This window comes from Pomacea canaliculata, linkage group LG3, assembly GCF_003073045.1.
Source record: "Pomacea canaliculata isolate SZHN2017 linkage group LG3, ASM307304v1, whole genome shotgun sequence".
NCBI classification, from domain to species: Eukaryota; Metazoa; Mollusca; class Gastropoda; order Architaenioglossa; family Ampullariidae; genus Pomacea; species Pomacea canaliculata.
The window spans coordinates 31,206,122-31,221,936 of NC_037592.1; the positions used below are offsets into that span (position 1 = coordinate 31,206,122).

Genomic DNA, 15,815 nt, shown 5'->3' on the forward strand with positions numbered 1-15,815 from the left:
AGTATCTTCTGCAGCAATTTAAGGTGTTTTGGTCCCGCTGCGGCTCACGTCACTCCAACCACCCCTCTAACTAAAACCACTCCGAATACGAGTTTAGTTTAATCATTGTTATTCCTTTGAGGAGCATAAGGGCCGCAACAACACCTCGATCGCCAGCTACCTGGTTTTTGGGCAGCACCCCTCAGTGGGCCTGTGGTTCCGACGTCCTTTGCATCTCGCTTTCTACTGTTCTTTTCCAAGTCTGCTTTGGTCTACCAACTCTCCTCTTCCCCTGAGGGCTTGGCAATGGTGTCAGCTGGTTTGCGCAGGAAGTGTCCTATCCAGCCCCATTCTTTATAGTTTATAGCCTTGAATGTGATGCTAATTTAAGGTTAAAAAAACAAAAGATCGAGTTACCTGCTAGTAAACTTGTAACCGAAACGATAACATGCGGTCACCGACTGTTTAGCGTCTGTACAGCAATAAAACTGTTAAATTTTTAACCTTCTATATCCGACACTTACGATCATCGTATCCTTTAAACGTGGATTAGAAACATAAGTTCGCATAATGTTAGTCCATGTACTAATCCTTTTTACCACTACTTTAGACGTCTGCTGATTTTGTGCTTACCATAATCCCAGCTAGTGTTACCACTGAAACGCACAGAGAGATAAGGGAGACAAACGCGCAAAAGAAGTTTATCGCTCTCTGGCGTCAGTTATAAACTTTGAATCTTAAATATTAAGAAACCTTCGAGGTCAAAGAAGAAAAGTGAAAATCGTAAAACTAAACAAAATCACAAAAAGTACCTGCACAAGAAAGAAACTTTAATTGTTAGTATAGTTTATCACAACATACAGACGATACAATTTCCAAACTCCTCCCTTCCGTTCTTGAAATACCCGACTGTCCTTGGGTATGCCTGACTATATCTCACTGGGTGGTACCTTGATGTTGTAAGCAACTCCTGATGTTGAAGGTTTGTAGCCACATTCCGTGCACACGGATGACAAGCTGCATGTTCACATTGTTGTACACATTCACAGCAGCGACCAAATTAAAGTTGAACTGGTAAAAATTCTTGGTATTTTGCTAACTAGAAAAAGGTCGTCTAAATTTGATTATGGAAATGTGATCGTCTAAATCATGGAAATAGGACGAAGGAGAACGAAGGGAAGAATGGGAACCTCATTCTGTTTATGATTATGCTTATAGGCTTGTGTCTCGATAAACTAAACTGTTGGGTAGTCAGATTATCGCGACTACCATTGCAGTATAATCTTGTACAGGAGCAATCAAGGGCTGCACCAGACGTTGACAAGCTGCAGGCTAACATTGTTGTACACATTCACGGAGGCGACTTGTAGAGGAGGCGGACTGCTGCTCGTAAAATTGGCGTACAGCTGTCCGTTTATTGTTAACTGCAAAAAAAGTCGTCTAATTTTAGAAAAAAATTCCAAAATATGACGAAGAAGAGAGAGGAGAAGGAGGGTAAGGAGAAAATGAAGATAAGAACAAAGACAGATGAGAATAAAAATAAGACAGAAGAGAAAGAATATAACAATTAAAGAAAAAAAGGAAATTACAGAAGAAAATAAAGAAGTTTAAAAAGAGGATGAATAAATACAAAATACAAAATAATAAGATGCCTGATTATTACATATGACATCGTACTCATGGACATCGGCAGTTTAGTCATGGGCCAAATTGGGTAGAACTGGCTGGGTAAAATAACTGATAGACAAACAGGAACCACAGAGTATATAAAGTTATGCATACAAGGAATTTCAAAAAAAAAAGTACCACTGCGCAAATGTGGTTTGGTCAAAGGATGAAGAGAGAAACATTTTAGAAACATTTAGAAAATCAATTGAGAAGCTACAGGAAGTCAAATTTATTCATTTCTACAAAGATATATTCTCAAGTAACAGAACATAGGCACATTATTTTAGTTCGGGAACTGAATAACCAGGAAAGAAATCAAAGGTTAACAGTTTGGGTAGACCTACCCTGAGGCCACGAATACGGGGTTTTAATCGCTTTCTGTGGGTAGCTAATTTACCCAGCTTGGGTAGGATAACACATTGGTTAAACATGCTTTATAAATACAAGAACTAATAAAAATTAGTAATTAGAAAGGTTCAGATTATTTATATAATTTGTAGATGATAATTAACAACTGATCTAAATATTTACTTATGTTTAAAACGAGGTATACCTCAAAAGTGTCGTTGGTCTTCAAAGCAATCTGCAACCTGAAGGGCTGGTTTACCAGGAGAGGCAAGTAGCCCACAACTTTACGTGTTCCAAAGGTATTTGCCACACATTTGTTGAGAATGGTGATATTTGTTTCCCCGAAGTACGAGAAGCGGTAATCAGAATGGAGACTCCAGTTGTTGGTGTCGACCATAAGGTCGACAGTAAACCTACAAGCACAATTTTTGTTCAGAACGGCATTGGACAAAATGGTAAATCTCTACCAGAAAGGGCTTTTTATCCATGCGTTTATGAGTTTAATTTGTGATCTGCTCGCATTGGTTCAAATAATCCAAACACTTGTTTTTTGCGAATCGCAAGTCTGTCTGTATGTATGTCCTAATAAAATATGATGAATTCAAGGATTTTGGTCAGTTATATATGATGTAATTGCAAACGTTTTGTGATCGAAAGGAAAGTCTGTGGTAGTGATACATTAAATTTGTTTTGTACGGATTGTGTTGTATCTCCCCGTATGTCTGTCATCTTGTTTATCTCTCATTTCTCTAGTAGTCGTGCAAACCTTTATATCTAACTTATGGAAGTAAGCTCTTTTACACTCTAAGAAAAAGTACACATACATATATACAATCACCAATACAAGTATTTAATAATAATGCAAAATACATATAAATCTTAAATGAAATTATTACACAGAAAACAGGCCTTAGTGGAAGCAAATAATATCATTGTCAGCTGCCTGGTACAGATGCATCGCAAATGAAATACAACGGACACTGCAATTATCAAATGACATACCTGATTCTTGCTGTTGGTGTGCCTTCAATGCAAACTGACCACCCTTCTTTGACAGGTCTAGGAATTTTGAAACTTTGCAAGGGCTGCGCGCGCGCACACACACACACACACAGACAGACACATGCACGCACGCACATTTTAATAAGTTTTATATAGATTTTCTGCTCCACAGATGAGTGCACTAATCACTGAGTGACAGATGATATAAAAGCCTAAACTAGAATATAATAAGTTTTAAGTTGTAGACACATTTCCTTTCAATTTAACGAGACTCTTGCCTAATTTATTGTCTTCACAGAAGGATATATTCAACACCTTTTTATTTCATTGCCAAGCCCTTTAAAGATAAAGTGTTTTTATGTTCTGTCCTTTACGCCTTTTCTACAATTGACCATAAAGATGCTGTAAATCGTACCGGATTTCGAAAGATATATTGTAGGCACTCTCCGTTTGTTTTCCATGTTTCATTGGGCGTGCATTGAACTTTGACCTCGGACTCAAGGGTTTCATAAAATCTCCATTGCAAGCAACATTCCCTTCAAGCGTTGTAAGCGTCTGCCTCCAAACATCAACGGTGCCGTTGTTGAACGATGGCATACTCTCGGGACTGCATGCAGGCACTGCAGATAAAGTAACAATGGGCGCTTAGTTTCTTTTCATTTGACACAATGACAGATAATACATTCTTTGACTTCTCCCTTCAAAAAAATTGCTAAATCATAGTTAATTTGCTTCGTCTGTTGGAGCACACACTTTTCTTGTCACATCGATTCTGACATTCTGTAAAAGTCCACAGTCCCACGTATTATAGGTAAACAATAAATGTCACAGGAAATCAATGCAGAAGGAAAATCTACAGAAAAAAATTCGTTACTCGAAAGCTTTTTAACGGCAGTAGGTGGAAAATCACAAGAACTTTTCGTCAAACCGTGTCACAAACGTTGGAACTCCACATTACCACCCAATTGTTAAATTTAACGTATAAATCGAAGAAAATCAGTGCAGAAGCAAAGTCATCCCCCCCACCCCCCCACACCAAAAAAAAAATAAACCCCAAACTAAAAATACATTCAAATGATAAAATAATTTTGAATATATTTAAAATCGATTGTATAGCGTATTGTTCACTAAACAATAAATTAGCTCTCTTTCTGTGTGTGAGTGTGAGAGAGAGAGAGGGAGTAGGAAAATTGTATGAAATTCCACCCAGAATTAATGTATTAATTAAGAGAGTATCTGGTACCCAAATTTCTGCCTTGGATTATTAAGTGTGTGTTTTACAAGTAAAACATTCTCAATGAAATAAGCATCGACACTGAACATGTTGAAAAAGTGTCTTGCATTTAGTGATTTATTTTTAATAAAGGAGAATAAAGTTGCATATAATGAGGGAGAGGGGAGAGAAAGGAGAGTGACAGCTGAGGTAAGGAGGCGTATAGGTAGCCTCAACTCTTAGCTATCACCAAGCCTCTAACGCTCTTCACTTAACTGACGTTTGCCAGGGTGGGTTCTGCAATCCTGTTATTCCTTTTCGATATCTTGCATGTTCACCTAATACCGAATTTTTATGTATGCATTTACTTGTCTAATCTCAAACAAAAGATGATCAAATAATTCTTTTAGGACCTAAAATTGTTTCCACTTAGGCGCTATTGATGATATTTTTTTTTGTGGCTTTTTTGTTTTTTCTTTGTTTACGAAGTCTACATTTTAATGCAGCTGCTTGACTTTTACTTTTATGAAAGCAAATTTTAAAAAAATATTTAGGTATTTGTAAGTAAAATGTGCGTTTTCGAATTATTACAACAGGGAACGTGTTTTTGAAGGTCGGTGAACAACAGCGCCTTATTATGAATGGCCATGTCCTGAAACACTGAAAATATAACTCAGAATTCCTCTCCCCTAAATTATTACAACGACAAAATTCCGTTTTCAGAAACAGCTCTGGTGTCATCTGTACTGAAAAATTTACAATGTTACCTGCATCTGCATACAAGTGCACAGATCCGTCACCTCCGGAAGTGATGTTGGGATTCAGGTAACAATCACCGGACGATTTCTCAAAGACGAAAGAAGTACAATTCGAAAATTGTCGACATGTTCTGATGCAGTCAATCTTTGACCTGGCGTGTACATGAACCTGGTGTGTTGTCACTCTGTATCCAGTATCTGCGAGCAGGTAAGTCTTTCCTTGCATAGACCCTGCGTTAACAATGCACCAAAGTGTCAGTACCAAGACAGCAAGCGCTGGCAACTGGAATTTCATCGCTGCTTTTCTTTCTTCTTTTTCCTCTTTCGTGCAACAGAACTTCACAAACCTTATGATGGTTATGAAAGCTCATAAGCTTTTGATATACTTCACTACTGTTTGAAAACAGACTTGCCAATATTTGGGCCTAGGTGCGTAAGCTTGGTGCGAGTCTTCCAGCGAACAGAAAATCACTGCATGTCCAGAACATCACCGGTTAGAGTGTGCTATCTGTGAGCAGACGGCCTGGAGACTTTTGATGTCATTCACCATAGCAGTAAAATAAACTGGGTATTTTTTATTTAACTTTAAGCTGTCAAGGTGATGAATCACGAAGGACCTGGAAAATGCTGGGACCGATGATGCGTTGAATTCCACCAGGAACTGATGCTTTTTTCGATATCTTCAAAATGTCGAGCACACTGCTTCACTTCTCAACCGTTCTTGTTTGATTGTTTTTTTGCACGCGGCTCTACTGTTCAGCGGATTTCATGTTCTTTAGTTTCCTGTCTCGCACAGCCAGCTTGCCCTTCATACTACCCAATAAACCAGCGACCAGCGTCGGGTGGCATGTCCCTTTTTGTCTTTGCGCATGCGCAGTGGCAGGTCTTTCCACACCCAGTTGTTTCAAAACCACAAACGCATTTCTGTTAAAAGATCTATTGAAAGAGGAATGTCCATCGGTTTTAAAAGGCAGCTTTTGTCACAACCAGCCTGACAAGATTAGACCCACTGTAGCAAGTGCATGAACTTTAGGCGAACTTTTTTTTTTGTAATTAATATTACCCTAGATTCAGTCAATAACATTTTCAAATGCAGACATTCCAACTTGCCTTTCTTTCTCTATTCTTATTTTCACCTGACTAATTTTTTTTTGCTTGTATATTTAAATTGTCACGTATCGATCCGGTCATAAATCTCTACCTTTTGTATGCTATTTTCTGAGACAAAACAAAAAGAATGGAGTTTGAATGCAGATAAGAAGGAGCTCTTAATGTTTAAGAAGTTGCGGTTGCCTGGTGAAGTCAAAACATCATGGTAACGACATGTAGTGAAGGGGTTGGCGAGGGTAATTGATGGATGCCGGGCCACCGCTACATAGAAGTATGATTGAGAGGACGACCAAAAGAAACCGGTACCGGTGGGACATTTTCGATGGCGAGGGTAAGATCAACTCGTGCACAGCAAGATGGCCGGAGCCATCATCGTCTGTACACCCGTGTTCAGCAGGTTGATTTCCATACGTGTCTCTAAGGCCCACAATGTCACCATTGTCCATGCTTATGCTCCAACTTCCACAATGTTCCCCGTTCTTTGATTTCTTAAATAGTAATAGAAAACAAAGAAAAGAATAATTGTCACGAGAAACGTTATTACTATACTCAAAATTGTAGCATCATCTCCATCAGCAATAGTATCAACTTGATTTATTTGTTAATAGATTGTTTTCCTTAATTAGCCTGAACTTAGCAAAGTTGACAGTCAGAGCAGTTTCTTGACTTCAGGTGACTTCATTCGTTAGATGCAATTCCCTTTCTACTTCCGTTGCCTGCTCCTCTCCTTCATCAGGGTAAATCCATATGTTTTCTGTCCGCCGTTTCTGTCCTGACCTTTGGGTATTGGTTTTTTCCTGCGTCCAAGTCCTCATTTGTCACGCTACCAGAGTGAAACAAACAGACGCCGGATATTCCTTTCACTTTCGAACACAAACCCTACTATTCACACATCAGACTGATGCCAATAACAGCTAAAGAGGCGCCTACCAGATGAAGTCCATTTTGCTATTGTTGGAAAAATACTTTTAAAAGTAGGCTAACAACCTATTCGCGTGGCTGCGTCTCCCACTTCCGTTTTAGGTGTAATTAATTTGACTACCTTTGCACATTGCATGCCAGCACGGAGGTTTCCTTATTTCCTCCTACACCTTTTCACGCTTGTTTTCCCAGGTCACGGGCTAGAGAAAAAAAAAATCCTTGCACCGACTTTATGATAGTTGTGGTCACGACATAATTCCAATGTGAAAGATATCAATTCTGCCAAGAATTTAATGAGAAAATCGACTGACAGGTTAGCTATTCTGGATAAAAGATCTTTGTCAGAGGGGAAAAAAACACACCGCTGACAACTTTGATTGTCATTCTGTTAGCAGGGAGGAAATTAGGGTGATTGTTCGGGTATGGGTTTTGCTCCAAGTCTTGCTGAGTGGCACTGGGACATGATGCTGAGATCACCACGCGCCTGAATTCTTTTGCCTTGATACAAACCTTCATCCAAACCTTTTCACCTGAGCTAGGTGTTAGCCCGTGTGTCAGGAAATCCTCTGCCCACACAAAACCCAGACTCATTTGTTATGTGATCACCTTACTTTTCAAAGGTATCGATATCCAGGGGTAACAAAATTGTCGTTGTTAGTATAGTGATGGAAGAAATAAATGTGTACAATGTTGCATTAAAGTAGGGTTTTAAAGGAGTGGCAATTTTCTTAATTAAGAAAAAAAAACCCAGAAGCGACAAAATATAAATAAATAAAGGATGCGTCCTCTCCAAAAAATACCACAAACAAATTAAAATTATTCTCCTCCTCTCCACACACACAAAAAAATTTAAAACAATATCCACATTGTCCCTAATATAAAAAGCCTAAAAAATTCAACCTGAAATATTTTTGTTATTGTTCACTGTTTTTTGTTTTGTTTTTGGTTTTTTGGTTTTTTTGTTGTTGTTTGTTTTTGGATGTGGGGACCTGCCAGGATGACTGCGTTTGCGAAAGTGGTGTCAGCAGCAAAGAAAGTTGTATGGTCAGTGCATAGTGTGACATTCACAATGGTTACAACTATTACCACCACTTCTCCTGTTATTAAACAGCTCAAATTGTGGTGCGAATGTGGCTTTTCTAAATAATATTATTGCTTGGTGTCATTACATTTTTTAGATGAATCTATTGAGAGATCCAGCAATCCGTTTTATATTAAAGTCATCCTTTTATGGCGTTTTTTAAGGTTCAACTGTGCACCCAGTCCTCAACCTTCGATATAACGTGTAATGGCCTTAGTGAAAGCTGGCTTCAAAGAGCAAGCACTACATAATCCTACTTGGAGCACTTCCGCTCAATCATTTAAAGGAAAATTAAATCGGAAAAGTTGGTCATGGTGCCAGCAACATCGGTCCCCCAGGAGCAATTAACTCGTGGAGAACATCTAGTTAAGCAACATGCATCGTATCCTGATAAGGACGAGCAATTGCTCTCCCACAGCGCGCGCACGCAAACATACACACACTTAGTCTGTTAGAGGTTGTAAAAAAAATGTTCCGGCTTTTGATTTTTTGTTTGTTTGTTTGTTTGTTTGTTTTGTTGTTGTTGTTGTTTTTGTTTTGTTGTTTTGTTTTTTTTTTGTTTTTTTTGGGGGGGGGGGTGTGTGTGTGTGTGTGAAAGTTTGGCTGGATTTAGCCGAAAGATCCGTTTAGCATTTTTCTTTAACCATGCATAAAAGAAAGCAGGAATTCCGGGCAGCGTGACAGTTCCTTCATTATTTGCAGTCAGACAGTTCAAAATCTTGGTGGTGAACTTATAATATAGTTTGCAATAATTGTTTACATAACATTTAATGAACTCGACAAAGCACACCAAAAAAATCCAAGCTGTGATGATTTCATGTTTGCAGACATCAGAGTAACGAAACAACATCATTTTGGTTCCTAGTAGTTATGAAATCAAAGACTCCACACACACAACAGTTGGAAAAATACAAAAAGCGCAAAATAATTTTTCAATCACGCCACTTTGCTCACCTTGCGATAAAAAAAAAATGAAATTCAAACAGACTTAAATTAGCAAAGATTTTATACATTTTAAGGGTTGCATGCTAATCTTGCACGTGATAAGAAGTAACGAATAAACTGCAAGCTACGAAAGAAATGGAGAAAACATGCGACACCAGTCGATATCTTGTGGACGTAAGTGTAATTCCCAGACACAGCACATCTTATTTTTTTTTGGTCATGTTCAGTTTGCTCGCTTCTGACCACATGCTGACAAGAAAATTAGCACAGTTAGAAGAAATGCCTTGTTTGCGGGAAATGAAATCTTATCAGTCATTTCACACTACAAAGATGTAAAGCACTCTGGAGGAAACAAAATGGAACACGAACGTCGCCCATTTCCAACACTGCAGGTAGCAACTCACATGTTCCGCTTGTCTGTCGTTATCGCTGCTGCTGTAATCCCAGTTTGAGAGGATGGCTATGTTTTGCCCAGAACTATATTCTTCCTGTTTCTCGATACCATCTAAATGACACTGTCTAGCTAATCCAATCTAAAAAGCAGCTTTCTTTCAGCGCTCAAAGCTGCAAGGTCTTTGAACAGCTAAGACAATCCCTTTTGTGCTTGCCAGTATTTCACGAACTATAATCCTCCTGTAATACCTGCCTCTTTTGAGATATGTTGCTGATTTCGACCCGGCCAGTAAATCTGGACAAATGCACACGGAGAACCACAGGATTAAAATTCTCTGTCGTTATTTAAGCCCCTATTCCAGTTATACCACGTTTGCTAACGGCAGGCAGAAACAATGAATTGCAAAACATTACCAAGAGACTGACGCATCGTGCGAGCATATTAAGAATAGACCAACACTAACTCATGGTTATATATTAACATCAACGATGACAACAAAGGCATTTTGAAGAAGAGAGCCTTAAACTACCTGCATAGAAACCATGCACCCCTTTCTAATGGTGACATTTGCAAGCAAAAATCCTCATCAAGACTGCAACAGCGACAGAAGCAATAGTCAAGTTAAACAGGAGTTACGCAGCCATTATTAATCATCAGTTTTTCTGCCTAGTACATCTTACCCAAATCCCTCATAGTTCACACCCTGCTTACTGATGCGGAATAAAGAATTCATACATTCGAGACCAGCTGCTTGAGGAAATCGCTTCCTACATGGATAACCCAAGACCAACAGATATATACTATCAAAAACCTCTCCTGGTACCAGTAAAGATTTCAAGCTGGTCCGATTCGGCCATGTTAATCCGCCCCGACACTCAATGAAAGAACTTCCCTCAGGGTACCTTGGAAGGTTGTCAACGCAAAGGCGGAAAAAAAACCCTGTGTGGAGCTAACATAATTAAAGACTGGACTGGCCATACCATGCAGGAATTGCTTACCGCCTCGCAAGACAGCTAGCTGACAAGCCTTATCAGCAGATGTATCTATTCAGTTGCTATAGCTCCGAGTCCAACCAGTACCACCACACTGTACCTTTGGTAAATAGTACCAACGAAGGGATAAATGAACGAATAAGACTATACCCCTTCTCGTTCTATTGCACACGAATAATTCCTTTAGATGAATTCAGTCGTGACAGGCTTGTTAATGCGTTGTGAGTAATTTCGACGGGTTCGTAAAACTTACTTTCTCCTTCACTGATCGAGGGAGTTAGACCACAAACAGAAACATATCACATACCTGACAACATCGCAATCACACGTACACCTGCTATCCTGTATGTGTAGTCCATACAGACTACACAGTAATTCTATGTACCCCTTCATGCTAAAGTTACTATTCGCGGTTCCTTCTCCATGAGTGTATGCCAGACATAACAAGAACTCATGCAGTATTCGTCGTAGTCGCGATTTCTGTTTAATTTATTGGTTTGTTTTGATTTGGCTTCTTAACGCTGCTCTCTTTGTTATGTTGGTTCATTCAGCTTTGTAGTAGCATGCCTCGTTTTAGCAGTTAATTTGAAATGTGAATAAGCCGGAAGCTTTGTAGTAGCCTGCCTCGTTTTAGTAGTTAACTGGGGGAAAAAAAAAATCGTCTGCCAGCAGTTCAGTAATATAAGTTCGTGATAGGACACATTGAAGTGCAACATTTTTTAAAAAGTTTTCGCATCTCTCTCACTGATACGGGTTTTCATCGCAAACTTCGCAGTCGCCGTTATATTTAACTGCCTTTTTGTCTGTCTCTTCTGTCAACTGTTAGTATTTACATCAACGGTTGCTTGACGAGTTGTCTTTGTAGGAGTTTCCTCCCTTACTTCCCGTGGACGAGGTGCAAGCTCATATTTACCTGGGGGAGAAACTTGTAGTTGTTCACAATATCAGGTCGATTAAAGGCATGGACCTTCAAGTTATTTCGTTCGGCATAAAATTAAAAAACCTACAAGTTGTATATTTTGAGCACTATTATTATTAAACTCTTTATGACTCTGTTTTTCAAACATTTTGGTAACAACTATACTGAGATAAGGACTTCTCATCAGGAAGAAAAAATACTAGGTCAACAGACAGGTGCAAGGTGAGAAAATGGCGTTAATGAGGAGATTCCTCTGTTGGAATCTGCAAACTGCAACTTTTGCTGGATTTATCTACATCATAGTAAGTTTATGAATCCGCATTTTGGTTTTTAAGTGTTCTTGTTAATGGGTTTAATGATAGTGTTGTTGATCTTGTGTTTCAGGTAATGTTTAAAAATCTTTCAAGTTTCAGTCGCTCGTTTCGAATCTGTTGGCCAGATTTATTAAATTACAAGCATACATTCTTGTGATGTTTAATAAGAAAAGCTTCTTTAACACGATGTAACAACAATTTTGATGAAAAGCGCAGCAGAAAAATAGTTGGGGCAAAGATTGCCAGGTTAAATTGCTTAACTATGTGTGACCATTTCCGCATTTTATTGAACTGGCAAGATGCTATTTTATTTTGGACTATTTCAGAAATATTAAATTATATAATTATTGTAAGACATGGGGTTTGTTACTATAATGCAGTAATGATTACAAGTACATTGTTTTTTATTTTACGAAAACTTACCGTATATTTTGTAAACAACTACATAAAAATTATTTGTAAAAAAAAAAACATGATCAGGATTTTTTTTTAAAAAAGATAATAGAATACAATTTTTGGAAGAATTCTTTTCCTGATAAGATAGTGTTAAAAAATTCCACATGTATTAATGCACATGTATTAATCAGGGCTTCTGCTTACGCAAAAAATTGCGTACAGTACGCATTAAAAGGTCGGAGGACCCCCTCAACTTTCCTCAATGGGGTCCCCTTCTAATTTGGGAGAAGAACAGGGACCCATAAAAAATCCGAAGAAGGGGTCCCTGGGACCCCAAAGAATTTAGCCTTAGCAGAAGCCCTGACTGTATACATAACATTTATGAGGATGTGAACATGTGAGAAAGGTCAATGGTCAAAACAAAGAACAAGTGAAGGTTTAATTTTAACAACAAATTTATTTCTAAAAGGTTGCAGCAGGAACAGCCCTCCTGCTCCGATGCCTAGACATGGCTTCCGCTTCTCCCTACATTGATTTCACTATCAGTCGTGGTTTTGATATGGGATGGCGTTCACATCAGATGTATGGTATGTTACCTTTAATTACATTGTTCATTTTCTTGCAAGAAAAACATCTCAAAGTTTTGAGCAGAGAGTGATCATCATAACCTCTTTTTTTTTAAATGCTATGTTTTGGAAAGAGGTGATAAATATGAGAATTGTTCATTTTTATAGAAGATATGAAGACATATTGCATTAAAAAATGCTTGTGCCATTTAAAATATGGAATCACCAAATTAGCATGAACTACTGATAATACATTGTATAACATCTTGACAAATCAGTATAATCGGTAATGAGATGTATTATTATTGATGATGAAAAATATTTTTCTCTGTCTACAGCATTTCTGGTCAGTGATGTCATCGTTTCTATTTGTCACATTTTCATTATTCTATTCAGTCTGTACATGCTGTACAATGTGACACAGCTGGTAAGTGACTCAAGTTGCATTGGTATTAGATTCATATCGTTAACATAACTATAGTAATAAGCCAAGACGTCATCTCAATATCATGAAAGTAGGATTGTTGATTAAGTAGTGCCTAATGCATAAAACATTTGCATTAGTTAGAATTTAGGTCAATGAACATCAAATACTAAAAGTTCACCTTGTATTTTTGTCCAAAACAAATGGCAGCACTATGTTCTGTCTGCTCACCTGCCATCAACATTGAGCTTAGTTTTGATTTTTGGCTGTTGAGTCTTAGATATTTGAGCCAGAGAAATGGCTTTGACACCTTTTTCTTGGTCTTGGTGCAGTGAAGAGAACAAGAGATGAAGTAGTTGATAGGTATTCCATTGTAGGGTGAAACTTCACACAATAAATAAGGAAATTCAAGCCATTGCCTTGACAACAGAATTATATTTTTAATTAACATAATGTAGAGTGTTATAAGACTGCATTTTTACTAATAAATTTGATCGCTATTAAAACTGCTTTTCTAATCACAGCATTTTGTGCTGTACATGACGACAATGAAATGGTACAACTATGCCTTCATCATGTACACGATCATTGAGTTTTGCTTCTCTGTCTTCGAGTTCTCATTTTATGGACTGAACACATTTGTAAGTGGATTATGATTAGTTTTATAGTTTGATATAATCCATGCAGCATGCTCACATGTACTTGTATACCATACATTCTTTTATAAATACAAATAATATCACTTTTATGCGTTTAATTAGCCTTGTCACTTGTTATTTCATAATGTAAAAATAATAATAAGTAGGTCTCTTTTGGTGAAAATCATATACAACATTGTAATAAACATATTCAAAATGTATAATCCTAAAAATTATGTAATCCCAACACGCTTCAGTAGTGATTGCTTTGCTCAACTAATTTATTTTCATGACACTATTTTTAACAGAGACGAGAATTTGTCGTTTTCATCTGGCTGTGGTGGCTGTTCCGAACAGCACTGAATGTAAGTCAATAGACTTCTGCTATTTGGTTTCCTTTCTTAGTTTCTGACCTATTTTTTCTGATGACATGTACTGCACAAGCTATTCATTGATTTTCATGCGTCTGTCAGTGCCTGTAATTTGAAGCTGTTGATATTGCATTTATACCCTAAAGAACAGTTTTGTGCTGTACTTGAAGATGTTCAAGTAATGTGCTAATTATAATCAGTAAGTGCGTTAAAAAAATTGAATTAATAATGACCATTGCTGTTTGTCACAGATTGTCGTCATGCTTGTGTTATCTGCACGCACAACAGAAATGGAGGATGAAATGGCCATGGAACTCCGATTCTCTGACAAGAAATATGTACATTCCTATGCCTGAATCTTTGAGCAAGATTTATTCACAGTAATTTACTCTTTGGAACAGCTGTACTGCAAGTTACAAGCATCATTTGTCTTTGTAAAAAGAAGTCCTTAAAAAGGAATCATTTAAAACCTTATTTGGAAGCTTCAGAGTAGTTTTGATACAAAGGTCCACATAGATAAGTTTTAGAAAGCTTTTATTTTACACTATTTCAAAAAATAAATACCCATGAGATGAAGTAAGTGATCTGAGGAATAAAAAAAAATAATGAACTACCATAAAAATGTGAAACGTGACAAGGAAGTTGTTGGTTTCGAGTGTTTGTCCAAGGACTTTTGCAATCAGTAAAATGTTAATATGGATTTTTTTTAAAAAGATATGTGGCCCGCTTTGAGGTAGTATCTTAATTTAAAGGGATCAGATTAAGGTTATTCTTCCATGGGGGGAAAAAAGTAAAGTAGCAGTTTTAGTGATTTGTGCGAAAAGCAAACTAACAGCATGCTTTCAATGAATATAAAATGTATATAATGTGCATTCCATAGATTTTCATTCAGAAAATCTTCTGCTCTTGAGGAAAATTGTATTAAGAGAGAGAAGAAGACACTAAACAATATAACACCTGCTCTGTCATTGTATATATGCTTACTGTTCATGACCATCACATAAAATAATCACATGTATCTATTAAATTTAATTTTCATACCTTTAAAACAGACATCGTATGAGTTCCAGTTTGATCTTGTAACACTTTTTACTGTTGTCCATATTTTTAGCATTTCACAATACCATCAGTTGAAAGTGTAATAAAAAATTTAGGATATAATGTTCTCTTCCATGATTTGCATAGCATTTTTGGTCTTGACATGGTTTTTTTTTTTTTTTGGTTCATATCTGGTACATGCTATTGGAAACAGGTACATTCTTGCATGGGGAAGTGGATAGCTGAGTGGGGTGAGCATGGGCATCTGAATCAAAAAGCATGCTCGCTGGATACCCTAGTGGCACAGCAAACTCTCTACCCCTTTCCTAGCAAACCCAGCTGTTGGGAATGGGTACCTGATTCCATGAGGGTTGACAAAGGTCAATCAGCAAGAGGGTACTGCACTCACAAGTAAAAGCAAACCCAACAACCTTATAAAAAAGTGGGGAGAGGGAATGGGAAATGCCTTAACATCTAGTTTAAGATGTATATATTTTTATCTTTCTGATCATTCCAAAGTATACATATCAATGCTTTGAAATAAACAACTTTTTTCACATTTACTGTGTTTTTATATATGGGAAAAGTGTAAATAGTATGAATGAGGAACCTTATGTTCTTGTTTTATGGCCTAAATAAGGTATTTGACTATTTGCATTTACAAAGTACTTTTGGATAACACAGGAATCTATTCCTATCTGGAAATGAAACCTTTAGGGTCAGAAGTAGACAATGTGG

General features: G+C 37.5%; 2 protein-coding genes across 2 annotated transcripts; one reads left to right on the forward strand and one right to left on the reverse strand.

Moving 5' to 3' along the window:
• Positions 1-794: 794 nt before the first annotated feature.
• On the reverse strand, positions 795-5,936 carry LOC112559966. The gene is made up of 5 exons (XM_025231486.1): positions 4,978-5,936; positions 3,413-3,617; positions 2,998-3,080; positions 2,201-2,408; positions 795-1,403 (listed from the first exon to the last, which is right to left on the reverse strand). Exons 1-4 carry the CDS (start codon positions 5,261-5,263, stop codon positions 2,251-2,253), a joined length of 732 nt encoding a protein of 243 aa, XP_025087271.1. The 5' UTR covers positions 5,264-5,936; the 3' UTR covers positions 795-1,403; positions 2,201-2,250.
• Positions 5,937-11,312: 5,376 nt separating this feature from the next.
• On the forward strand, positions 11,313-15,636 carry LOC112559538. The gene is made up of 6 exons (XM_025230868.1): positions 11,313-11,632; positions 12,510-12,627; positions 12,945-13,033; positions 13,555-13,671; positions 13,977-14,033; positions 14,291-15,636. The coding sequence occupies exons 1-6, from the start codon at positions 11,561-11,563 to the stop codon at positions 14,393-14,395; spliced, it is 558 nt and encodes a 185-aa protein (XP_025086653.1). The 5' UTR covers positions 11,313-11,560; the 3' UTR covers positions 14,396-15,636.
• The last annotated feature ends 179 nt before the right edge of the window (positions 15,637-15,815 follow it).

Excerpts from the sequence above, each read along its gene's own strand:
- LOC112559966 (XM_025231486.1), bottom strand. The coding sequence starts at position 5,263 with ATGAAATTCCAGTTGCCAGCGCTTGCTGTCTTGGTACTGACACTTTGG. Across the intron at positions 3,081-3,412 it reads AATATATCTTTCGAAATCCG|CCCTTGCAAAGTTTCAAAAT; the intron begins GTACGATTTACA and ends GCGCGCGCGCAG. Across the intron at positions 2,409-2,997 it reads ACACCAACAGCAAGAATCAG|GTTTACTGTCGACCTTATGG; the intron begins GTATGTCATTTG and ends TTGTGCTTGTAG.
- LOC112559538 (XM_025230868.1), top strand. The coding sequence starts at position 11,561 with ATGGCGTTAATGAGGAGATTCCTCTGTTGGAATCTGCAAACTGCAACT. Across the intron at positions 13,672-13,976 it reads TTTATGGACTGAACACATTT|AGACGAGAATTTGTCGTTTT; the intron begins GTAAGTGGATTA and ends TATTTTTAACAG. Across the intron at positions 14,034-14,290 it reads TGTTCCGAACAGCACTGAAT|ATTGTCGTCATGCTTGTGTT; the intron begins GTAAGTCAATAG and ends TGTTTGTCACAG.